This window comes from Eleutherodactylus coqui, chromosome 1, assembly GCF_035609145.1.
Source record: "Eleutherodactylus coqui strain aEleCoq1 chromosome 1, aEleCoq1.hap1, whole genome shotgun sequence".
In the NCBI taxonomy this organism is placed as follows: domain Eukaryota; kingdom Metazoa; phylum Chordata; class Amphibia; order Anura; family Eleutherodactylidae; genus Eleutherodactylus; species Eleutherodactylus coqui.
Genome location: NC_089837.1, coordinates 58,639,206 through 58,665,607, shown reverse-complemented (window position 1 = coordinate 58,665,607; position 26,402 = coordinate 58,639,206). Strand labels below are relative to the sequence as shown.

Here is a 26,402-nt window from a genome sequence, read left to right as displayed (position 1 = left end):
CCTATGCTTTAACCCAGAGCTGGACAAATCAAGAGGAGGGTGGGGAGCCGATGAGTCTGACTGTCTGTCTACTGCTGCCTGGGTGAGGGACTGCGAATCTGACTGTCTCCCCGCCCCTGTCTGGGTGGCGTGTGAGCGTAACTGCCTGCCAGCCCGACAGGTTGAAGGCCTGCGAACCTGACTGACTACCTGACCCTGCCTGGATAAGGTATCGCATACCCGCGCCTCTGCCTGAATGAGGGTCCGCAAGCCTGAATGCCTGTCCAGACCTGCCCGGGTGAGGTCCCACATGCGAAATTGCCTGCCCCTGCCTTAGAAAAGGCCCATGAGTCTGACTGCCCCTGCCTAGAAAAGGGCCTGCGAGACCCACAAGCCTGCATGGTTAAAGGGGTTGTGTGGTTTCTATGTAAAAAAATTGTTAAGGGCTAGGCATGCATTAAAATAAATAAATTAAAGAAAGTATATTCACGTGCCTTCTATACCTCAGGCCACCGCTTACTGGCTGCTGCTGCTCCGTACCGCCCTCTGCCGCCAGAAATCAGGTGACCACGGTGGCAAATCAGAAGCAGCATCACCTTCTGAACTTTTGGCATTGGTGCTCATATCCTGGGCACCATGATGCCCAGAGTTCATCGGAGCCTCCAATTGGCTACATTGGTCACCCGACAGAGCAGCAGCAGCCGGTTAAAGATGCTATAGGGGACACAAGACAGGTGAGTATGCACTATTTTTTTTAAAGTTTTAACACATACCCAGCCCCTTAAAGGGACAGTCAGGCAAAAAAAACAACAACAATTTTTATGCCTGTTTTTTCCTGGAGATCATCTCCTCTATGTATTCCAGCCACTTCTTGTCAGCCACCATCTTGAGAGTTAGATTTTCTTTCAGTTTTACATCTATCCCATGATGCATTGAGCCCAGCATTAGCTAGGGTAATACCATTCTACCTGCAGGGAGGACAGTTTATAAAAGGTAATGATAAATAGCTGCAGCCCCTAAGTATAAAGTCAGGATGATGAGCTGTGATCTCCTCTATTATAACTGTATGACAGGAGCTGTGTGATCATCAGCAGTAACTGTGACAAAAGTGCATGTCTCACCCTCAACACAGTTGCTGTGGAAGATCCATGTAACAGAAGCACACAGGACAAATGACTATAAAATGAACCCATAAGTAAATCTGAGATCACATGACCATCTGAGGAAAAAAAGGCTGGACGTTTAGAACAGAAAGAAACAACGAACCAAGGTAACAGCAGCTCACATGTGTATACTGGGGGGATAGCTGCAAAAGGAATGAGTCAAAAAAAAATAATCGGAGTGGCCCTTTAATTTTTATGTAGAAAGCACACATCTCTGTTTTAAGAAACTACCTGCATAGTTGTGTATAAAGTTCAAAAAAGGTGAGGTTTTAATTTTTGATAAGAAAGGCCTTTGTGTGAAAGAATGTGAGACAAGAGTTTGTTTCCATTATTGCAAATAAAAGTAAATAGGAAATTCTGCAATCTGACAACAGGCCTATGTCCGCAATGTATCTTGTAGTAAGTCAGCGTTCCTCACCTTCAGCTGGTTGTTGAACGTGTCCATCTCTAGTAACTTCGAAGACGTCTCTTTTTCCAGGGCGTCCAGCTGCTCACGAAGCCTTTGACACAGACCGTCCTTCTCCGCATTTTTCTTCGGAATGCCAAACAAACCAGGACTGGTACCATCTGTCAGAGGAGATAATCCGGAGTTACATGAAGCCCCTCCACATTGCTCACCAACCTCTCAGGTCCGCATTACGGGAAAAGACATTAGTATAGGAACTCAGCACTCACCGCTTGGTTTAGACAGCTGAAGATGCTTCACCTTCTCATTCAAAGCTTGTTTCTCGGGGAGCAGACAGCTGAGTTTATTCTGATATTCCTAAAAATACAAAGAGATAAACAAAACAAATAAGGAATCAAAGGGTGTACTGTGATAGTGGAACTGCCATGTGGGAAATCTACAGTATAGGTCTGGGGGAATCAAGCTGAACAAAGATTCTTCATTTGTATGAATTATGACCAAAAATATTTATGTGCCGACCATCATTAGAAATACCCCTCAGCAGCTGCAGAACCCCCAGAAAGGGCACCCCAGCAGCTGCGGAACCCCCAGAAAGGGCACCCCAGCAGCTGCGGAACCCCCAGAAAGGGCACCTCAGCAGCTGCGGAACCTCCAAAAAAGTCCCTCAGCAGTTGCAAGTTTCTTTATGAAAAGAACGAGTTACATATCATTCAATAGTGAACAGGAAACGTGCCCTTAAGCCTCATGTCCAGGACACGCACCGATTCCATGCAGGGAATCCCGCATGCAATCCAGCACTATCTGCTGACAGTGAACCCTGCTTACCTGCATTTCCCTGGCAGCTGCGTCTGCACGCATGCCTACACTTCCGGGTTCGCTGTACTGCGCATGGTCCTCATGGCTCGCCATCGGAAGTGCGCAGTACAGTTTTTTTGCTAAATCTCTGGCTTTCCCTCAGATCCGCGGCATGTCTGCAGTGACAGCTGCGGATGTGCTGCGGATCAGACAGCTTCCATTGACTCCAATGGAAGCCATCCATGTGGGAACCGTACAAAAATAGAACATGCTGCAGTTTGTTTTCCGGACCAAAAGGTTCACAAATCAAAACTGCATGTTTTAATCCATTTGCGGATGCCCATGCATCTTTATGGGCGGCTTGATTTGCGGATCTCCCACACGGGTGCTCTGAGCGGTTTCCGCATATCAAATTTGCCCGTGGACATTGGGCCTTATAGTTACTGTTTTGAGGCAACGCAGCACGTAATGTGCCCATACAAGTGTTGTGTATATGGCTAGAATATGCTATCAATCTGAGAGCAGAGAAGATCTGACCAGAGACTACTGCCTGGGGCTGCAGCCCTCCATCACAAGAATGGAGCAGAGCTGCAATACCAAGCACAGCGTATGGACAAAAGAGCTGCTGTTCTTGCAAAACTCAAAGCCCCTTTCTTTCTGTGATTAGTGAAGGTCCCGATGCCTGGACCTATAACCAATGGCATGGCCAGGATGCCAAAGCTAACACATGATATGATGGACTTCAGTGTCTCTATAGGCTGTATCACCTGGAGCTGCTGCTGGAGTTGTTTGATCTCGATGACTCCCAGATCACACTTCTTGTCTACAGCGTTCAGCTCGTTCTTCTTCATTTGTTTTCTACCTTGGACGTCTTGGACTTTCAGTGTGATCTGTTGATGTTTCTCCTCCTAAGGAATGTTGACAAAACATTATTAGGAAGTGGAATACAAGCCAAGTGACTGTCGTGGGTAATTTTTATTTGCTCTCTCGATGCGAAATCTTAAGGGCTCCTGTCCACGGGCAATAGTTCATTGCGTTACCCGCGGCGATAATCTGGCCGCGTGTAACGCAGTGATAGCTTTCCATAGCGTTGCTATGGAAAGCGCAGCCCCGACATTCACGAGCGGAGAATCATAGCGATTCTCCGCTTGCGGGATTCAAATCACGGCATGCTGCGATTCTCCGCGGTGAGCCTAGTTGTCAGATCGGAGACCTGACAGCTCTCCCCCGCGGCGGAATATCACTAGCGATATTCTGTCCCGGCCGTGGACAGGGGGCCTAAAAGAGTTATACATGGTCAAAAAAACCATGGTTGCTTTCTTCCAGAAACAGCGCCACACCAGTCTATGAGGTTTGTCTAGTATTGCGGCTTAGTTTTCGTTATTGGGACTGAGCTGCAGAACTACACACAAACTGTGGACACGTATGGTGCCAATTCTGGAAGAAAGCAGCTGTAATTTTTCTAATTCTGGTCGATCTCATTCATTTCACATACAAATGAAGGATATTTTATTTCATTCATCTATGTAGTTATTCCAGCCCTTCCTATAGCAGCAGCAGGGTCTGTTATCATACAGATGTAGCAGAGTTTAATATGACTATGATCACTTTCTGCGACAAGTAATCTTAACTCATTGAAAAGCTATTGAAAAGCTATATCTTAACACAACAACCCACTAAAAAGCTATTGAAATGGTAAACACAATGTGGCGCAGAAACTTATCTGATGTGTTACGGGTGGCTTCACACGGGACAACTATAGCCCCCCCCCCAAAATTGCTGAAATGAGCGATTTTCAGCAATAGTCGTATCCCGTAAACACAGGACCCGACAGGGTACTGAACGACAAATCGCTCAGAAGTCACTAGTCGAATACTGAGCAGTTTATTGCTCAGGGTAAAAGCACAGGAACAATAAGTGTTGGCACGACTATCAGGTGCAAATCGTCCTATGTAAAGCCACTCTAAGGGTCAAGACAAACTTTGGTACATCTGTAAGTAATGTAATGCAGAGGTTTGTACCCCAGTGACACCATCAGCAGAATAGTGAGTTCAGCTCTGGAGTATAATACAGGATGTAACTCAGGAGCAGTACAGGATACATATTTACACAGTGACTCCACCAGCAGAATAGAGAGTGCAGCTCTGAAGTGTAATACAGAATGTAATTCCAGATCATTACAAGGCAAGTAATGTAACATATTTACAAAGTGACTAAACTTTTTAAGTACATTAATTCAAAATACAGTAGTCAAATGGTGTTCAAAAGGTGGCCAGATAGGTTTAACCCTCAGGAATATATCCAGCAAGCTGACAAGTTATGTGCAATGTATATGTGTAAAGCTGCACTTTAATTATATGATACAAAGCACAATATCCAGTTCTTTAGTTTTAGACAACTTGTACATTTACTGATAGCAGGATCCCTACCAGGGCTTCCAGTTCTAATTGTAAGCTCTTCTTCTTCGACTTCAGCTTCACAATTTCCTCCTGTTCTCTATTTCTCTGTTTGAAAAGTTCCTGACGTCGGATCCTCTCCAGCTCTTGCTGCCTCTGTCGCTCCAGCTCTTGCTTTGCGGCCTATAGGAAGATAGAAAGTAATACATTTGCATCAAAAATGGACACATTTGTGGCCTGATGCAAAGATTTCAGAATGAGTCCCTTTTCCTTTATTAAATATTTTTTATACCACCCACAACTTGAAAATGTGAATAAAGATCAAGCCTTTCCTGCATGAAAGGAAAATGTGGAAGACACATGTGGCTTCATCATCCCATAATGCTTTGCAAGGGTGAAGGCCCGATGCAACTGCACCATCTTTCCCATTAATAGAGACCTGGAAAGCATTTCCATAATACATTAATAGGAACTCTGCCCAAAGCCAGAGGGGTAACTTGAAGCTTCTGGTCCCCAATGTCAAATCTTTAACAAGGCCTCCCCAAATATATTGCTTTATTTATAGTACTAGTCTCCTTATATGGGAAAGAGAGACCTTATGGGCGCCCAAAAGCTCCGGGGCCAAGATGTGCCTGCTTCCACTATAGTTATATCCCTGCCTATACATTAATACATAATATATGCTGTATCAGATTAGTTTATAACCCAGGGGTGGCATCTGCATCTATCAGTTGCTTCAGTGAATATAACAAATGTGTATGATGGAGATGCTCCTATAACTTCTTGACGCTCCATGATGAACAATTACATCATGGAGGTTCGGGGTTTATACAAAGGGGATCGGAAGCCGCTCCGGCTCCATACAATGCCGGTGCCGGCTGCTTCTTTTAAGAGTTATGATTTTTTTTCTAAAGGTGGGAGGAAAAAAAAAAGGCCACGTCGTTAATGGGTATTTCTATCATGGTATTATGGTTCTGATGTTCGTATGACACTGGGCAGGGCTCAACTCTGTTGGGCTCACTAAAACACAGTGATTGAATAGATAACTTGGAGCATGTGAAATGTGGTTGCAATTTGTATATAGTAAGCATCTAATACCCAAACCAGCCCAGTATATTGCTACGGATGCGCTGATGGGATGAGATAAGCCGACGTGACAGAGCTGCAGGGGATTAGGTAACCACCTTTATGGAAAAGGGTACCAGTAGACCTAACATCCATCAAGTCTCAGTAGTTGTGAAGCCAAAAATATAGAAGTATGAGATTATGGACTGCTAGCCCTTCAACATCATCAGGGGCTTACATTTTGGAGGAAATCAGGTAGGCACAGAAAAGAGAAAGGAAGTTGGTCAGGCAAATGATTTTGAATATATGGACATGGCCAATTAGGGTCTATGCTAAATGGGCAAGTTACAGCTAACTACTTTATATTAAAAGCCCTTGTAATGTGAAGGTTAGCACATCTGGGGCCACTGTCAACCAGAAAAAAAAGAACAGATTAAGCTGCCTTCACCCCATTCTCTCCACAGTTGTAACGTAATAAATTGCTTAGGATAACAACCTCCCTCCTCTCGATTTCCTTCCTCTTCTCCTCCTCCCTCTGCCGTTCCAGCTCTCGTTGCTGCTCCATGCGCCTCTCCAGCTCCAGCTGTTTCTTGCGTTCCACCTCTTGGCGTTCCCGCTCCCGACGCTCTTGCTCCTCTCTTTCCTTTTGCGCCTTCCTCTTGGCCTCCCTTTGCTGCTGTTCCAGCAGAACCTGGCGCCTCTTCTCCAGCTCAAGGTTACCTCTCTCCATGTTCTCTTTCCTCCTCTCTTCAAATGTTGCTATCAATTATAAAAGTGGAAATTAGATAAATAGGTCACAAACCATAGAAAAAACTAATAATATTTATATAGCACCAACATATTCCGCAGTGCTTACAAAATAGGGGAGAACAGATACAAAAAGCAAAGCTACAAAAACCATGGCTACATATAGTAATCAGTGGATGGAGACAGTAGGGGTGCGGGTCCTGCTCCAACGAGCTTACATACTACAAGTAATGGGGTGATACAGAAGGTAAAGGGGGTGGAGATGTGCGCGGTATGGCGAGGTGGAGAGAGAGGGATGCTATACACATAGCCAATGGTCCAACCTAAGCCGTGCGGTGGCCGAATCATACGACTGCAGGGGGTGATTGATTGCGGCTAGCAGGGATTGCAGTCAGTAGGACAGGGAGCACGTTAACAGTACAGAGGAGTTTGGTTTAGGGGATGTGGTAGGCCTGCCTGAAGAGGTGCAGTTTAAGAGCATGCCTCAAGTTTTGTGTATCAGGAATTACCCTGAAAGTTTTGGTTAACACGTTCCAGAGGACTGGTGCTGCTTTGGAGAAGTCTTGGAAGCGGGAATGAGAGGTTCGAATTAGAGCGGCGCTCAATCTGAATTAATTAGCGGAGCTGAGGGCGCGGGCTGGGTGGTGGATTGAGATGAGGGAAGCAATGTAGGGCAATGCAGTGCTATGGAGAGCTTTATGGATGAAGGTAGTGAGTTTAAATTGAATTCTGTATTTGACGGGCAGCCAGTGCAGTGACTGTTACAGGGCAGAGGCGTCCAAGTAGCGGCTGGGCAGGAAGATGAACCTGGCTGCCACATTCAGATTGGATTGGAGGGGAAAGAGTCTTGTGAAGGGAGCCGATCAGGAGCGAGTTGCAATAATTGATCGAAGAATAGATGAGGGCAACAGTATTTTTAGCATGTCCACAGTGAGACAGGGGCAGATCCTTGCAATGTTTTTGAGGTGCAGCTGACATGTTTGGGTGAGAGATCGGATATAGGGGGTAAAGGAGAGATCGGAGTTGAATGTAACCCCAAGGCAGCGGGCATGCTGGGAGTTATGGTGGTGCCACACACTGAGATGGAGGTGCCAGGATGAGGCGGTTAGTAGAGGGTGGAAACACCAGTAGGTCAGTTTTTGAGAGGTCCAGTTTTAGGTAGAGAGAGGACATAGTGTTAGAGACAGCGGACAGACAGTCGTTGGCGTTCTGGAGGACTGTTTCTGTGATGTCACGGGAAGAGGTGTATAGCTGGGTGTCATCTACATAGAGATGGTACTAAAAGCCAAAACTAGGAGACAAACCTTTTAACCTAACATGGGAAGTGGGATCTCATTGTTTGCAATTACACCTCCACCATACTTAGTTGTGATTCAGGAAAACCTGAAACACATTTCTCCTTTAATGCATTAAGAACCAAGCGCAATAAACATACGGAATTTGGTCCTGAGCTTCAATTCTGCGCCATAGTAAAATACAGCGCTGGATTAAACCTCCTGCAATGTAGCAGGAGCAGGTCAGGTTCTTGGCTATCAGAGACAGTCAAGGACCTGAAAGAGAAGACCGAAGAGTTTTATAACCACTTCTGCCTTCTCTTTTACAGGCTACATATTGTTCAATGAGCTCTCTGTAACCTGCAAAACAGAAGACAGGGTAGGTTTTCCTCTTCAACTGGGGCTACTATGGAAGTTGCTCCTATGGATGCCCCAGTTACAGTGGAAAACTGTGAAATAAAAAATAAATGCTGGTGTGAATTGTCACCCAGAGGTCTTATGAGGGAATATAGATATTAAAAAAAAAAAAGAAAGAAAAGAGTGTTACAAAAATAAGTTAAAAAAATTACAGAATACAAATAAAAAATATATATAGAAAGAAAACGATCCACCTCCCACATAATCTATTGCCATAGCCACCCTGTAATCTCAGACCATACAGCAAGATTTTTGTACTAACTGTAAAACCTCTCTTTCTCATCACACTCATTTGGGGACAAAACTTAGACTGTGGACATAGCTGCCACTAGAAGGCGGACACTAAGCAAAAAAGTGTTAACTCCTACCAGCTATACCCCTCCTGCAGGTACCAAGCTAACCAGTTTGTATACAAGCAGTAGGAGCAGCAAAGTAGGATATGAGAGATAAAACAACGAATGTAAACATTAAACCGTTAAAAACAATTAAGACCACAACACCGCGGAAAGCATGTGAATTCCAGAGAGAAAATCCCACCAAGGCGAAAAAAAATATTGTGTTATTTTCTGAGTGACTCTGGGTGGTGCAAAATTCTTGTTTTCCAGTCCGTTGCAGCGGAGGATGCAACATCGACGTGGGATGTTCCAGAGCAGTCCTCCAGGGGCGGAGAAAGGTATAGAATGACACATGCTGTCAGTTAACAGCCATCTGCAAAATTCTTCACCCGAAAGGAGCATCCATAGATGCAAAAACGTGAACCAGATAAAATTTGGAGGTGGTGTGTAGAAAGGCCCAAGTGCCGGCCTTACACACTTGAAGGGGAGATGACCTGTTGCAGGCTGCCCAAGAAGCATCCACTGCCTGCGTCAAATGAGCAGTAATCCGGAAGTGAGGCTCCCTTGCATTGGAACGGTAGATCTCCGGTACTGCTGATCCAATTCAGTGAGACAGAATGGCTTTGAAAGCCGCAAGGCCATGTTTTGGATGTCTGGGACCACAAACTGAGTCAGAGTGTGCGTCTGAAGGAAAACATCTGGGAGAGGTATATTCACAAGACTCAAACCAAATACAATTTATGCAGAGGGCATTCCCTCAGGTGAGTGGCAGAGTGAAGGCAAGACAAAGTCTTGGTTAATATGAAATGCTGATACCACCTTACTGAGAAATTATAGCACAGGACCACCTTGCACTGATGGAAAATGGAGAATGAAGGTTTGGCTGATAAGGCCGCCAGCATAGAAACCCAGTGGACAGATGTATACTCCACCAAAGCAGCTAATTTCCAGGAAAAAGTTAAGTCAGAATGCTGATATAAGGGTGAATGAAGGGATAAGGGTGCATGGCGCCCAGTACCAAATTGAGGTCCCAAGGTGGAACAGAGGAATGGAATGGAGGAGTGGCATGGTTAAGACCTTGTAAAAAGGTATGTGCGGCAGACTTAGAAGTCAGGGGGGTGTTGAAAAAGAATGTATAGCACTAAAAGCTGCTCCTTCAACCCCAGGTCCAGACCCATCTGAAGAAAGGATAGAAAGCAAGATAGCAAAAAACACTGAGGATGAAAGTTGTGCTGTTCGCACCAGAGAAAAAAGGTCTTCCAGACACGATGGTAGACCCTGGAAGAGAGCTTCCTGGCTTCGGTCATGGACTGGATGCAAGGTTCCGCAAATCCAAAGGCTTTCAGGACTGCAGTTTCAACTGCTAGGCATTTAAATGAAGTGTGGACAAATTTGGGTCCAAGAGGGATCCCTGTAAGAGAAGATCTTCTCGTAGGGGAAGGTGCCACAGGAATATCAACAACCAGGTAAACTAGATTACACGCGTCGAGACTAGTCTGAAGTGATGAGATTTACCTAGAAACTTTCCAACTTGATCTTCTTGAGAAGTCCAGATAATAGAGAGGAAATGGAGGAAAGGCAAATTGGAACTGGAAGCCGCTCCAGGGTATTACAAGGGCAACCACTGCTCAAGTGTGGGATCCTGAGACCTGGCCACAAAGTTCGGTAGTTTGCGGTTGAGTCTTAGACACCACGGAGAGATTAAAATACAACCCCTTGTTCGGTTCTAAGATGGTGGAACACGAACTACTCCACCCCGAGAGGATAGTGTGTTCATCGCATGAGCCAAAGCATTGGCCATTGAAGAAGATAACAGAACGCTAGAACTGAAGAAACGATTCAGGGAGCGCGCAGAAATTTTATGGTGCCCGAAGAGATGATATTCCGAATCTAGATGTCTGAGACTTAAGCGAGCCAGGTCACCGCCCAGAGGAAAAGGGACAGCAAGAAGGAGAGAAAGAGTAGATAAGGCTGTCTGCCAGGGAAAGTTCCCATGCCACCCAAAGGAATACTGCTGGAGGAACATCTCCCAGGGAAGGGGAGAGTCAGGACTATAGAGAGGTCCCTATGGGAGGAGGGGAGGACATGGTAAGAGAGAAGAGGAAAAAGGGAGTGCTAGTGCCATTGGTGGTGGTGATGGGGCAGGGTACTTACCTGGCAGAGAAAGAGAATACTCCCCTTTCTGCTGTAGGTCAGAGAGCTTTGGAACTCCATCAGTGCGCACATCTGTGCTCGCCTGCCTTTGGATATGGAGGAAGTGCTTCAATAGGGGAACACTATAGCTGGAGGGTCAGGGCCAAATGACACTGACCATGCCACCTTGTCTTCTGAGGGTCAGGCTAACAAACTGGTTAGCTCCAGTCTGTTTGCCCTCATTGGTGGAGTAACAGGGAGAATCCAGTGCCAGTCCTGTATTCCCAAAGCCCAATACATAAGAGCTGAAAACTGATGAAGAGGTATGCCTCCAATGGGCATTAAGTGAAAACTGATTAGCTTGGTGCCTGCTGGTAGATGGAACTTTTTTTTGCTCAGTGTTAGTAGCTCTACCCCATGGTTTAAGTTGTGTGCCCAAATGCACCGGACGAGAAAAATTATACATCAAAACATTATAAACAAAATAATTTTATTTTAACACAAATAAAAAAAACAACTATAAAATGAAAAATATATACATTATTATTTTTTTTACCTTTATATTTCAGTAAAATCAGGTTTTAAAAATAGTCCTTTATGCAGCAAAATGATTTAGACGGGCCAAGAAAAAAAATTAGGCTATAAAACCACCACATGCGTGAAATTACTAAAAAGCGTTTGGTCCTTTAGGGCTGAAACACTCTGGATTTAGAGGGTCAATGCTTTGCCACTAGATATATCCTATGTTTGGTGCTGGCACCAATGGTGCCAAGCTTACTACATACTTGGGATACAGGGGTGTAGCTAAAGGCTTATGGGCCTGGGTACAAATGTTTATCTTGAGCCCCGCCCCCCATAGGCTCTCCCCCGTGATGTATTGTTTACAATCTGCTACAGCCAATGACAGAGCTCAGTGATTGATTGATGTGTGGTCATTGGCTGCAGCAGCTTGTGATGTCCCATATATAGGCTGCTGCAATCTGTAAACCATGCATCAAAGAGACAGTACGGGCCACAGTGAGGAGACGGGGAGCGGAATGTTTGCTTGTTTTTTTACATACAGGGGGAACCTCTTTAGATAAACATTGAATAAGTTGGACTACCTCTTCACATTAATATCACATCTTTGCAATATAGAGAGAGGGTTTTTTCCCCTTTCTTTTTACATCTGAGACCCAGCACATTGGACGGTAGTACTCGAGCTCCCATGTCACAGGATGGCAGATATCTACACAGAGAATAAAAACTAATCCGCCCCATCTACAGTAAAACCTGCTGACCTGCAGTCTTCTTCTGAGGTGGCTCCTCATCTTGCATCTTCTTGTAGGTTGGCAATGTCCCATTAATGGTGTCGTCACCACTGCAAGAAAGCAAGCAGCATAATTTAGTAGGATTCATCTTGAATATATAGTTTCAGTGAACTGAACAAGTTAGTGAAGCTCAGACTATGGTACAGCCATGTACAAAAAGAGCAAGGAGAGAAAAACTATTTACAGAAACTAACAGAGGAGGAAAAAAGGACTCAAAATAAGTTACACACAGCATGTTTGGCTGCACCTCTACATCCGATATTCACTCAAAGCATTTGTATTTTTTTTTACAATGAAGGTACCCCTCGTGACAACAATGTGCCTTTAAAACCTGCACATACATTTCTTTACCTTGGTTCGCTACAGATAGCTAAGCTCCTGCTCTAACAGCCAGAAACTGAGGATCCCATGATCTTGGCAGCTTAACCCCTTACATGCCCCAATCTATAGCAACTGTAGCATGTAAGCAGATGACCGACGGGGGTCGTCACCAATCGGCACTTCATATTGCGATTTCAAGGTACCACTGGATTCCCATGGCAGCCAGAAGCCTGACAAAGGCATCCATATCTGCTATGTAACTTAGCCTATTAGACCTCACCTTCAGGGGACTCTAATAGGCTGCTTTCATAGGCTTAGTAGACCATAGGGACCAGAAAACTTTCACATCCGTCAGTAGACTAATTCAATGTTTACTCCTCTGCTCATCCTGTTGTGGTATTGTTGTAAGTGCAAATTAATCACACCATGTCTGTGCCTTGTCATATGTATATATTTCCCTTCGAATCTATACCATTAAGCTTGAAGAACCCCAAGTACATTCGCAAGCTCACTAGAACGTCTTTTTGTTAGCCATTAAAATGTATCATATCTACAAGATAACATGATTTTTCTTGCTGAGAAGAATCACATTAGGCTTAGTAGAATGCATTACATAAGTAATGCAGTGTACTATCCTAGCGATTGAACGATCCCATCTTCAGGTCCCCTACAGAGACTAAATAGTGTATATAAAGAAAAAAAAAAAGAAGGTTCAATAAAGATTAATTGAAAGAAGAAAATACATTAAAAAGGTATGTATTTTTCCTCCCAAAAACTGTTTTAAATAGATACAATACCCCCCCTCAAAAAAAAATGTTTAAAAAAATCAACACATAATAGGCATTACCATGTTCATAACAACCCAGACAATGAAAATATTTTGCCATTTATCTTGCATCATTAACTACGCAAAAACAATTTAAAAAAGTTATACCAGAATTATTTTTCTTTTGTTTGCCTTCCAAAAAGTGTAATAAAAAGCAATCCAAAAGTCACACCTCAAAATGGTACCAATAAAAACCAGAACTCTCCATGCAAAAAAAAAAAAATTGACTTCATGTAGCTCTCTTCCCAGAAAACTAAAAATGTTTATTCGTTTTAGAGTGCGGCGAACACAGATTCAATGCTTTTTCTTAAAAAAAAAAAAAAGTGGTACAAAAGTAGTAAAATATATTAAAAAAAAAAATAAAAATCTATATAAACTTGGTATTGCAGTAATTGTGCTCATCCAGATAGAGTTATGTTATTTTTTACCAAATGGTGAACAGTATAAAAATAAAACCGAAAAAAAAAATGGCGGAATTTCTAGACCGTTTTCCATCTCCCCGCCAAAAACCAATAATAAAAAGTTGTACCTTTTTTGTACCCCAGAGCTATTAAAATATACAGCACGTCCCTCATAAAATAAGCCCTCATCTGGTAAGCTCAACAAGTTACGGCTCTTGCATTGCGAAATGAAAATCGCTTGGCATTTGTAAGGGACAAAAGAGGCTCGTCCTGAAGGGGTTAAAGAAAAAAGCCGTGGCAAGATTACTTCATGCCGCAAAGATAGCCCAACACTGGCTGGATGAAGAACCCCCCACAGTAGCAGAATTAAAAAGAAGATCAAGCGGTTACTGGGAAAGTAACACGGAGCACCAATATAACAAGTTCTGGATGAAGTGGATGTTCACATTTGAACTGACATCTCTGAACCGACTGAATATTAATGATGAAATCACAGAGGTGAGGGAAAAAACAGACATTATTCACAGAAAAAGCCAAAAATACAATACCTGAAGGTCTGCAAAGCAGACACGGTCGCCATAGGCACGATCACCATAAGGCAGGCACAATCGCCATCGGCACAATCGCCGTAGGGCAGGCGCAATGGCCGTAAGCCCTGGAGATATGTAGGTACTGACGGAAGCGGTGTAGCCTCGGCGCGGCCCGTCAGCCTATGCGTTTTGGCCAAAATGCAGTACCAACACCCGCATTTTATTAGTATGCATTAGTACTTTTGTATGTAGTTTGCTAGTTGGTGGGGGAGCCCAAGATGTCAGCCAGTGTGGCCCACTTTAGAGATACAGGGCAACCCGCTGTTATATTAGCCAGGGTTGATATCCTGTATGGTGGGTCCCCATCCATCTGTGGCTGGCATCTTTGGTATTGTTCACATGTGCAGGCTATTAGTATATGCAGTCACTCCTCCCCAAACTGGGCTGGGTTGAGTGGGTGACTGCATATTAGCCTGCCAAGAAGAAGCTGCTCCTCAACTTTATTGTCTGGCTGACTGTATATCTCCAGGGCTTACGGCCATTGCGCCTGCCCTACGGCGATTATGCCTGCCTTATGGCGATCGTGCCTATGGCGACCGTGTCTGCTTTGCAGACCTTCAGGTATTGTATTTTTGGCTTTTTCTGTGAATAAAGAATATTAATGATGAGAGCAATATAGACCCGCGGACTTAAGAGAAGAGTAGATCCAGAGAATGGGGTACACAGAGGGGGGGATAGCGTTGGTTAAGTTGTTAAAAAATGGAAAACTTTAATAAAGAGCACTTAATTTAAAAAGAGCTCTCTAACAATTTGTCCAATCATGCTTCCCAGTTGCTTTTCTCCTGGTAAGCGGGTCCAAGAAGCAGCTAATGGCCTATTTGCATGTAACGGTTATCACTCAAAATTCATTCAAATTAACACATTTTGAGCCATAATCATTTATGGTAAATGGGAAAAAAATAAAAATTAAAAAAAAAAAAGCTCACTATGCGTTCACAGTTGTGTATCGCAGCAAGAAAATAAAAACCGCTGGCTTCTCGCTACGTTTAAACGCTTGCCGCTAAGCACTTCACATAGAAGGTGAAGTGCTGAGCGAGAAACCCGCTATGTCTTTTAGTCTAAACGCTCTGCATGAGCGCCGATGACCTCAGCGGTGATGTCAGCGCCCGTGCAGTCGTTTAAACAACTGTTGGCCTGTGTAAAAGGGCTATTAGGGCGGCTATACAGGAAACCACTATTGTAAACACAGCCACCAACAGGGTGAGGGGCGATAATCCATTTACTAGTCACTAGCTAATTTGTTTCAGCTCACCTCAAAATTGTTGCTGATTAATTATCTGGTGTTAACAGGCAATCTTTTGTCTTTCCACAACAAGCCAATAAACTTCGCAGGAAGGTGTGCGCTTCACACTGCAACCGCGGGCATGGACAACAATCACTGTGTTACAGCACACGAACCGTTATTCACATCCTAACAAGCTATAGTGACGACTTCGATCGACTAGTGAAAAGATAGTTGTCTCATGTAAACCCATCCTAAGTTGCAGCTGCAGCATTTTTTCACAAATCACCCTGGCTTCATAACTATTATCCTCCTTCCTATCCTCGATGGCTTCTCTACTTGGACTTTATACTTAAAGGGGTTGTCGACTAATGAACTACTGATGACCTATACTTAGGACAAGTTATCAATAGTTGATCAGCGAGGGTGCACCAAACAGTGCCTGCAGTACCAACTCTGGCAGCAGCCAATTGTACGGCGCTGTCTGCCTCCAGATGAGAACACACAGACAGCGGCCTGGCAAACCACTGATGTGCTGGGCGTCCTGAGCTGTGCAAGCCCAATGATCAACTATTCATGACCTATCCTGAGGACCTCTTTATTTCTGCCTAATCTATGACAGCCTGAAGATAAACGCTACAACAATCATGTAGGACATTAAAACGTACTACAAAAATCTAAGAAATTGTGAAATAAAGGGAATCTGTATCTCCGTTAAGCACTATAAGCTAAACTTACAATATGGGCTCGTAGAAGCCAACGCGCCGAGTCCGGAGGCCAATTGTATACTTACCTTCTCAACCATCACTTGCTGTGTTGTCAAAGCCTCCCCTGGCGGACTAGTTCTCTCATTCTGTGTGCGCCAAGTGGTAACCCCTATCTAAGAAATCCGATCATTGGTACTTTTTTTTCCCTTACACCAAGGCACACAGTAAATAGATTTTGACAGGAATACAAGAAGTAGTTACTTGAAGCTGCCTTGCTCTGTCTTAGTGGTCTCCAACCGGTGGATGTCCAGCTGTTGCAAACTTACAATCATGTTGGGAATTGCAGTTTTGCAACAGTTGGTGAAGCGTAGATTGGAGTCCACTGCCTTATCTCTATACACAACAAGTTGCTGGTGACAGTAGATCAGCTAATGCAGTGTGTACTCACCTCACCCTCCTCATACACCCAGTACAACCCATCACTGTAGTGCTCTCTCCCCTGACACCACCGTGTCCCCTGTCAGAAGCGGGAAAGCGACAGACAGGGCTACGGAACAGTCACGCTCTTATCAAGGCTCAACATCCGTGAAATAACGGCTGCTGGGTATAGATAAACTGCAGACTTAAAGGGACACTCCACTATGAAGCTGCATAGATTCCAGAATACAGGGCCATTCACAAATGGTGCAAACTGATGTATTCACACATGAAGTGACATTAATCGTATGTGTCCTTGGTAAGGCAGCTGTCCAAACAAACAGCAAGTCTCCTATGCAAAGATGAAAAGGTGCATGGAGCAAAAAACACAACGGGGCACATTTTCAATATAGTCAAAAAGTTAGAAAGTAGTCTTAAAATGTGCCAGATTCATCACAGCGACTCATGCTGGATGGTAAATCTGTCGAATTTTAAGACGGTCCAGTCTGAGTTTATTCCACCTATTAGTTGCTTTAGCCAACACGAAAAATTGCGCCAAAAGACTTTTTAAAATCTAAATATGGTAAAAGGTTGTTTCCCCCCAACTTTTAGTATCCTTTATTGCTTACAATAATTAAAAATAAGTGGCATTTTTTCCTTTTCTTTCTTAGAGGACATGAACTTGCCATCATTTGATTGTTTTCACCATATGCAGTGATACCTTGGCTTGTGAGTGCCTCAGCTTGCAAGCTTTTTGACTTACGAGCTGGCACTCCCCTGAATTTTTGCTCTGATTTAAGTGAAAAAACCTGGGGTTCTGAGCCTGCTTCGCACTACACGCGGGGAGTCCCCTCATCACTGAACACTTTGGCTGATTCTTCGGGTGATAGTTGAATCATGTAAAAGTACCCTCTGTGGGTTACTTACCGGAATGATGGTGGCACGAATTCCAGGGGCAGAGTCAGAGGGAGCGGCTGGCCGGCCTTTGCCATATCTGTTAAATGCATGGCTAGCACAAACTCATCAGCTTTCAGTTTTCCATCCCTGTCGATGTCCGCCAGAGACCTATGAAGACAGAGGAAAATCAGGTCTATCTGTTAACACAAAACTGCTTCTTATATAAAGGGTTTGGTCCACCGAATATCCCTGTGCTAGTGTACAGTATATACAAAATAATGGGTATATACTGAAGTGGCCGTTCCAACTGGACAGCTCCTTTGATAAAGCAAGATGGGTCCAGCTGCTAAACCCTCAGAGACCGGCTGTTATTGCGCTGCGAAGATGTGGTCAGCCTCATTTTCCCTACAATGGCTGACCATGTATTAGTTACCGTAAAGGGGTCCATTAACCCCTTAGTGACGAAGCCTGTTTGCGCCTTAGTGACGGAGCCAAATTTTGGAAATCTGACATGCGTCGTTCAACGTGGCATAACTCCGTAAAGGCTTTACATATCCCAGTGATTCTGACATTGTTTTTTCGCCACATGTTGTACTTCATTTAGATTGTTAAAAGAGACTGATATAATTTGTGTATATTTATTAAAAGTACCAATATTGGAAAAATTTTGAAAAAAATTGTCATTTTTTCACATTTTCAACCGTAATATCTCAAATATGTCCAAACATACTGTACACATTTTTGATAAGATATGTATTTCCATCTGTTTACTTTATTCTGAATGCACACTTGAAAAACTTTTGTGTTTTTTTTAACCATTTAGAGGACGTACAAATTTAACATTACTTTTCAGCATTTTGAGGAGCACTTTGTTTTCCTGCACCAAGCCAAGTTTGCAGAGGCTCATAAGTGTCAGAATAATAGATACACCCACAAATGATCCCATTTTAAAAACTACACCTCTTAATGTATTCACTGAGGGGTGTCATGAGTATTTTGACCCCACTAGTTCTTTTCAGAAATTAGTTCAATTTAGGGGACAAAAAATAAAATTTCATATTTTTGCAAATATGTCATTTTAAAGACATATTTTTTTCCTATAGAGCCCATGAAAATGAGGATTTACACACCAAAATGGATACCCCCGTTTCTCCCGTGTTCAGAAACATACCCATTGTGGCCCTAATCTTATGTCTGGATGCACAACGGGGCACAAAATGAAAGGAGTAGTCGGTGTCTTTCAGAACATAAATTTTGCTTGAAGGCGTTTTAGGCCCCATAGCACTTTTGTAGAGCTCTTGAGTGGCCAAAACCAAAGAGAACCCCAACAAGTGACCCCATTTTGAAAACTAGACCCCTTAACGAATTTATCTAGGGGTGTACTGACCATTTTGACCCCACAGTTTTTGAATGAATTCAAGCCAAGCAAAAGGAAAAAATTGTGATTTTCATTTTTTTGTCAATTCTGTCATTTTAAAAACAGCTTTTTTTGTACAGCACATGCATGAATGAAGCCTTTCATCCCAAAATGGATACCCCTGTTTCTCCCGTGTTCAGAGACATACCCATTGTGGCCCTAATCTTATGTCTGGATGCACAATGGGGCCCAAAACGAAAGGAGTAGTCGGTGGCTTTAAGAACATAGATTTTCCTTGAAGGAGTTTTAGGCCCATAGCACTTTTGTAGAGCTCTTGAGCGGCCAAAATCAAAGAGAACCCCCACAAGTGACCCCATTTTGAAAACTAGACCCCTTAATGAATTTATCTAGGGGTGTACTGCCCATTTTGAGCCCACAGTTTTTGAATGAATTGAAGCAAAGCAAAAGGAAAAAATTGTGATTTTCGTTTTTTTGGCAATTCTGTCGTTTTAAAAACTGCTTTTTTGGTACAGCACACACATGAATGAAGACTTGCACCCCAAAGTGGATACCCCTGTTTGTCCCGTGTTCAGAGACATACCCATTGTGGCCCTAATCTTTTGTCTCGATGCACAACGGGGCCCAAAATGAAAGGAGTAGTCGGTGGCTTTCAGAACAGAAATTTAGCATGAAGGTGATGTAGGCCCCATTGCCCTCTTGTAGAGCCCTTGAGCGGCCAAAACGACAGAGAACCCCCACAAATGATCCCATTTTGAAAACTAGACCCCCTAACGAATTTATCTAGGGGTGTACTGTGTATTTTTACCCTACAATTTTTGAATAAATCTAAGCAAAGCAGTAGGAAAAAAATTAGAATTTTCATTTTTTTGGCAGTTGTATCAATTTAAAAACTGTTTTTTTTGTACAGCACACATAGGGATGAAGACTTTCACCCCAAAATGGATACCCCTGTTTGTCCCGTGTTCAGAACCATACCCCTTGTGGCCCTAATCTACTTAAAGGACGCATGGCTAGGCCTATAATGGAAGGAGCACCCGTTGGATTTTAGGGTACAACGGAATAAATTCCAGGCCCCATTGCCCACTTATAGAGTCATTGAGCGTCCAAAACTATAAAGACCCCCACAAATATCCCCATTTTAAAAACTAGACCCCTTAACGAATTCATCTAGGGGTGTACTGCGTATTTTGACCACACAGTATTTGAATAAATTTCAGCAAAGCAGAAGAAAAAAATTACAATTTTCATTTTTTTGGCAATTTTGTCAATTTAAAAACTTTTTTTTTGTACAGTTTACATAGGAATGAAGACGTTCACCCCAAAATGGATACCCCCGTTTGTCCCGTGTTCAAAAACATGCCCATTGTGGCCCTAATCTACTTACAGGAAACATGGCAAGGCCTGTAATGGAGGGAACACCCGTTGGATTGCAGGGCATAACTGAATAAATTCCAGGCCCCATTGCTCATTTGTACGGAATAAAAATTGACTCCCTAAAATCCCCCCCCCCCCCTCCACGCCCTTTTCGGCGTTCCCCAAATCTTAGATAAAAGTAATAATGTGAACTGTGTAGTATTTCCAAAGACGGGTAATTATGGAGGCTGGTTGGGATGGGCACATGGGGCAATAAAACCGGGTATCCCCCCTCCTCATGCTTTTTGGGAGTCATTTTTTGACCTCAGTGGCGGGTATGGGGTGTAAAAAGTGGCGTTCTGTGACTCTCCGTAAGCTTGATGAGGTGCGGCGGTCTCACACAGAAGGCGCTCAACAAGCTGCTCCTGGAACTGCAGGAAGGCGAGCGTTCCCGGGGCTTCTTGTAAATTGCGTATTACAGGTAGCGGTCTGAATAACGCCGGGCTCACGCAGCCATAGGTGGATCCCGGCTGTGAGCCCGGCTGTGACCCTGCGTACGGCCGCGTAATGTACTGCGCATAACTGCGTACTTACACGGGCGGTCATGCGCAGTACACTTTTTTTTGTTGTTGTTTGTATTTCCCACACCGTCGCTTAGCGATGACGCGGGTACCCGCAGCCCGTATACAACGTAGTTGCGTATGGGCAGCGGGTATATCCATGACCATGGAGCACAATGGGCTCTATGTTGCGGATATTCACGGTAAAATAGAACCTGCTGCGTTCTCTTTTCTGCGAGTGGATTACGCAATTCCAACCCGCTAATGTGAGTGGAATTGTGTAATCCAATGCGATTGATCTGCGTATTACCGCTAATCAAATGCATGCGGAATCCGTAACTCCTATCCGGTCATGTGAGACCGGCCAAAGGTAGATCGCTACCATTTTTCACGTGACCGGGGACCGCTCAACGAGGCCACCCGTCACTGCTCCAGGCTCTCGGTGACCGTTGGTCGCCGAGAGCAAGGAGATATTAAGTTTTCTGTGCTCCCCGACTCCTGCACATGTGTCCGGTGTTTTGCCAGCGGTCGCATGCGCAGAATACGGGAAAGTTCATGGAGGAAGATTGCGTCAGGGTGCAAATATGGAAGCCTCCAGTAAAAAATTTTATCTCCTCTCACCGATCGCATCAGTGAGGGGAGATGAAGCTTCACCTTTTTTTTTAACTTTTACGTGATCGCCATTATTCTTTGGATAACAGCGAACACGTGATCAGGAACCGCTCACCGCGGCCCTCCGTGAAATCTCCAGGCTCTCGGCTAAGTTTTGTAGCCAGGAGCAGGGAGATTTTAAAAAACCACGGCTTTTGCGCATGCGCCTGCCACATTGGTGACGGGCGCGTGCGCAGAAGCTGGGTTGAGGTCCGCGGATAAATCCGCAGGCCTTAGGTACGTCATTTCATCCTCCCTTACGGATATGATCCGTGGGGGGGAGATGAAACGCAAGCTTTTTTTTACTTTTTGCACTTTTTTTTTTTTTACCTTTTACCCCTTTTTTTATTTATTTTTTTTTACTTTTTGCACTTTTTTTTTTACTTTACATGATCACTGTCATCCATTGGATGACAGTGATCATGTCCCTGGTGACATCCCTCTGCTCTTGGCTACACATGGCAGCCAGGAGCAGAGCAATTTTGAATTTCCCGGGGCTTGAGCCCCTCTGTGCACACGCCCGATGTCAATCATCGGGCGCGCATGCGCAGACGGGGATTTCGGGTCCCGGGACATCAGGACATCGCAGAGGACCGGCGGTGAGTATCTTCACCTCCCCTCATGGATCCGATCCATGAGGGGAGGTGAAACTTTACTTTTGTTTTACTTTTTTAACCTTTTCGCGATCACCGCTATCGCAATGGATAGCGGTGATCGCGGGCCCGGGGACCGCTCACAGTGGTCCCCGGTAACACCTCCTGGTTCCCGGCTACCTTCAGGAGCCGGGAGCCAGGAGATTTTAAATTTGCCGGGGACACCCGGGCTTCTGCGCGTGCGACGCGCGTGTGACGTCATCGTCAGGCGTGCATGCGCAGAAGGCCGCCGGCGGGTCCGGGAGGACCAGATCTCCGAGGGACACCGCCGACAAGCCGTGTGAGTATTTTCAGCTGCCGTGATGGATCCGATCCATCATAGCAGCTGAATTACTACTTTTTTACACTGTTTTATTTACTTTTTTGCGATCGGCGCTATTCATTTTATAGCGCCGATCGCAATGCCGGGGGGGACTGCCCGCATCCTGGGATGACAGCTCCATGCTGTCGGCTACCTGCGGGCACCGACAGCATGGAGCTGTCACGTCCTCAGGCCAGTGGGCATCAATCCAAAGAGGATGCATAAAACTACGTCCTCTAGGATTAAGGCCCACTTTCTGAGGACGTAGTTTCCCGATGGGGCCGTCGTTAAGGGGTTAAACAGGTTTATGTCATGTTGACTGGGGGTGCAGTGAGGGGTGTTTTTTCTGACATTGCCATTCAACGCTATAGTGAGGGGCACAGCATGCTCGTCCTGCTCTCCAGACAAGGGGACTTACGGACAATGGTCATGGATTAGACACCCAATTTGCTTTTACAGCCTACCTGAGTGCAAAGCTATAAAAGGCGTAGTCCAGAATAAAAAAACAGGGCCATTGCTTTCTAAACACAGTGCCACACCTGTGCACAGGCTGTGCTTAGTATTGCATCTCAGCCCCATTTGCTTCAATAGAGCCAAACTGCTAGATCAGAGACAGCAAGTGAGTGTGGCGCTGTTTTTAGAAGCGGTCATGCTTTTCTCTGAAGGTACCTTAATACATAGTGACTAATCGCTCAAAAGAACTAATTCAAACACGGCCATTCATTGTAAACATGGCCACCAACAGAGTGACGAGCAATAATTCGCCAGTTGTCTCATTTACGCTTAGCAAAAAATAGTCGCAGGTTGATCAAAAGTAGTCTCTTGTAAAGTCGGAGCTGTTTGTATCTGAACGACTTGCAAACACATTTGCATGTAGATTCTGTCTATGAACAATAAGTCAGCAAACAACTAATAAACAACCATTTAAAAGAAAGGAACGACAAATGTTCTTATGATTGAACGACTTTTCTGAGCGACTCAATGACAGCTGCTCTACTTGTGTTTGGAGTGAACAGGGTTAGAGTTGACATAAAGTCTTCTCCCAAGAGCGATGTTTGCAGAGTAAGCAACAAATGCAAACAATATGCAGGCACGGTTGTGGACTTGGCAGCGAGTGCCGGCCGTGTCCTCAGGATGGCGGAGTGTGAAGATAAAGGTTACATGCATTTCTTATGCCTCACAGTGCATAAACAGCTGAGGATTTCCCTAAACATCTTCCGTCTTCCTTCCTTTCTTTCTAATCAAGCCTCGCAGTGCACAAGACATTGCCGGCTCACGTCCGGTCTTATGACTGTGGTCCGTTTCCCTGCACAATGTGACTAATCCAATATCTGCCTCTCTGTGCGCACAGCGGCTCTCCAACTCTGCAGGGGGCACTGTTACACGCCATTTAATACTCTGCTACTATGGGGAGGATTTTACTATAGAGAGATTCAGGCCGCTTTCACATGGGCGTAAAAAAGCGAGATGCAACAGCGCTACAAACCGCATGTATGTGAAGCCCATGCTTTCTAATGGGTTCCTACACATTAGCGATGTTTTGTAGCCTGCTACATTGCGAGAAAAAACATCGCCGCCATTTGTGAGGTTTTGTAGCCATGTTTCGTTATGAAGCCTTCCTATGTGTTGCATCGCATGAAAACGCAGTGTTCGTGCGGTGCAATGCAACTTTTACGGTAGGAAATCATACTGTAAAAGCCCTAAAACGCCTGACCAGGAAGCGCTGAGGGAAAACTACAAGCAGGTCTACGGGAACCTGAAGAGATGCACGGCAGAGCCGGACAAACGCTTATGTCCTCTCCACTAGGTCCTCGGCTGTCTCTGACCTGGTCCTGCTGTGCTGCAAGAGCTTCAATGCCCTATTTCTACTATAAGCCAGGGTTGAAGCCCAGGTCCAAGCACCAGATACTTACGACACTTGATCCCAAATGGGTTAAAATAGTATTGTGACTTGCAACTATAACAGATATGTACCACATATGTATATTCTCTGCAATGTCCCCATCACATTAACCCCTTAAAGGAGATGTCCCACGCCGAAACGGGTTTTTTTTTTTTTCAACCCCCCCCCCCCGTTCGGCGCGAGACAACCCCGATGCAGGGAAGTAAAGGAAGCTTACCGGAGCGCTTACCTTAATCCCCGCGCTCCGGTGACTTCAATACTTACCGCTGAAGATGGCCACCGGGATCCTCTGTCTTCGTGGACCGCAGCTCTTCTGTGCGGTCCACTGCCGATTCCAGCCTCCTGATTGGCTGGAATCGGCACGTGACGGGGCGGAGCTACACGGAGCCGCTCTCTGGCACGAGCGGCTCCATAGAAGACTACAGAAGACCCGGACTGCGCAAGCGCGGCTAATTTGGCCATCGGAGGCCGAAAATTAGTCGGCACCATGGAGACGAGGACGCTAGCAACGGAGCAGGTAAGTATAAAACTTTTTATAACTTCTGTATGGCTCATAATTAATGCACAATGTATATTACAAAGTGCATTATTATGGCCATACAGAAGTGTATAGACCCACTTGCTGCCTCGGGACAACCCCTTTAAGGACATGCCCCCCCTTCCCCTTCATTTTCATTTTCTCCACCCCCTTTTTAAAAATCGTAACTCTTATCCATCGACATAGAGGTCTCAGGGCTTGTTTTTTGCGGGACGACTTGTATTTTTCAATGGCACCATTTAATGTACCGTATAATGTACAGAAAAACTTTTTAAAAAGTCTAGGTAGAGTAAAATGAAGGGAAAAAAAAAGAAATTCCGCCATCTATGTGTGCGTCTTGTTTCTACGGCGTACACAGTGCAACAAAAATGACATGATAACTTTATTCTGTGGGTCAGTATGATTACTAAGATACAAAACTTATATAGTTTTTTTTTGCTTTGCTAAATTTCTTTTAAAATATATACTTTTTTTTTTTTTCCGGCCGCCATAACTTTATTTTTCCGTCGACATAGTTGTGCTAAGGCTCATTTTTTGCGTTGGTACCTTTTTGGAATACGTACGATTTTTTAATACCTTTCATTGCATTTTTTTTCTTGGAGACAGGGTGACCAAAAATTGCACATTTCTGGTGGGGGTTTTTTCTGACCATGCGGTAAATAATGCATTACTTTGATATATCAGACTTTTACGGACGCAGCAATACCAAATATGTATTTTTGTTTTATTATTTTGATTTTATTATAAATATGGCAGAAGGGTTTTTTTTTTTTTAAACTTATTACTTTTTTTTCTAATAATTAGTAAAACGTTATTAATAGGGATGAGCGAACGTGTCCGTTACGGACACATCCGCACCCGGACACCGGCTTTGCTGAACACTGCAGTGTTCGCGCGTAAGTGTCCGGGTGCCGCCGGGGGGCGGGGAGATGCGCGGCGGCGCGGGCGGCAGTAGCGGGGAACAGGGGGGAGCCCTCTCTCTCTCCCTCTCCCCCCCACTCCGCCACGGCGGCCCCCGAACTTTTTCGCCCGAACACTGAAGTGTTCGCAAAGTTCGGTGTTCGGGCGAAAAAGGGGCGGAGCCGAACGTGTTCGCTCATCTCTAGTTATTAATCTTATTTTTACTTTTTTTTTTTCTTAGTCCCCACAGGGAACTTGAACTTGTGATGCTTTGACCGCTACTACAGTATAACATAATGCCATAGCATTACATCATACTGCGATCGGACAGACAATCTATAAAGCCACCCCACAGGCCCCTGGCTGCTATGACACCTGCACGGCTCCCTGTGATTTTATCGCGGGGGGCTGTACGTGACCCCAAACATCGGCAGGGGGATTAAAATGCTGTCAGAATGAACAGCAGTATTTAAAGGGTTAACAGCTCTGACAAGCCGTGCGGGTTATCAGAGCTGTTGCCGGCGGGTGTCATCTGTAAGAAACTGCCGGCACCTGCATTATATGAAGGGAGATTGCCGCGCGATCTTCATTCACAATACCCTGACGCTGCAGGACGTAACTGTACGTCCTATAGCGTTAACGTCATTGACCTTCACCCACTACTATGCACTGACGTATTACACAATCAGTGATGAGAATTACCTTAAACACAATATCTGACTTTGACAGTCTGTTCATTAAAGCAATAAAGGATAATGTGGCAT

General features: G+C 44.6%; 1 protein-coding gene across 4 annotated transcripts in view; it reads right to left on the bottom strand.

The window, feature by feature from the left end:
• ITSN2 (intersectin 2) overlaps positions 1 to 26,402 on the bottom strand; it is a 173,748-nt gene that overhangs the window by 78,031 nt on the left and 69,315 nt on the right. For 3 of the 4 annotated variants that reach the window (XM_066596589.1, XM_066596615.1, XM_066596598.1), the window contains exons 10-16: positions 17,432 to 17,569; positions 11,991 to 12,070; positions 6,301 to 6,563; positions 4,773 to 4,922; positions 3,111 to 3,251; positions 1,818 to 1,905; positions 1,561 to 1,709 (exon numbers count right to left, since the gene is read on the bottom strand). In XM_066596589.1, the coding sequence (XP_066452686.1) occupies positions 1,561 to 1,709; positions 1,818 to 1,905; positions 3,111 to 3,251; positions 4,773 to 4,922; positions 6,301 to 6,563; positions 11,991 to 12,070; positions 17,432 to 17,569 (1,009 nt within the window). Of the gene's footprint in view, positions 1 to 1,560; positions 1,710 to 1,817; positions 1,906 to 3,110; positions 3,252 to 4,772; positions 4,923 to 6,300; positions 6,564 to 11,990; positions 12,071 to 16,535; positions 16,587 to 17,431; positions 17,570 to 26,402 lie in introns of those variants that run through there. The other variant, XM_066596606.1, reaches the window with a different exon arrangement.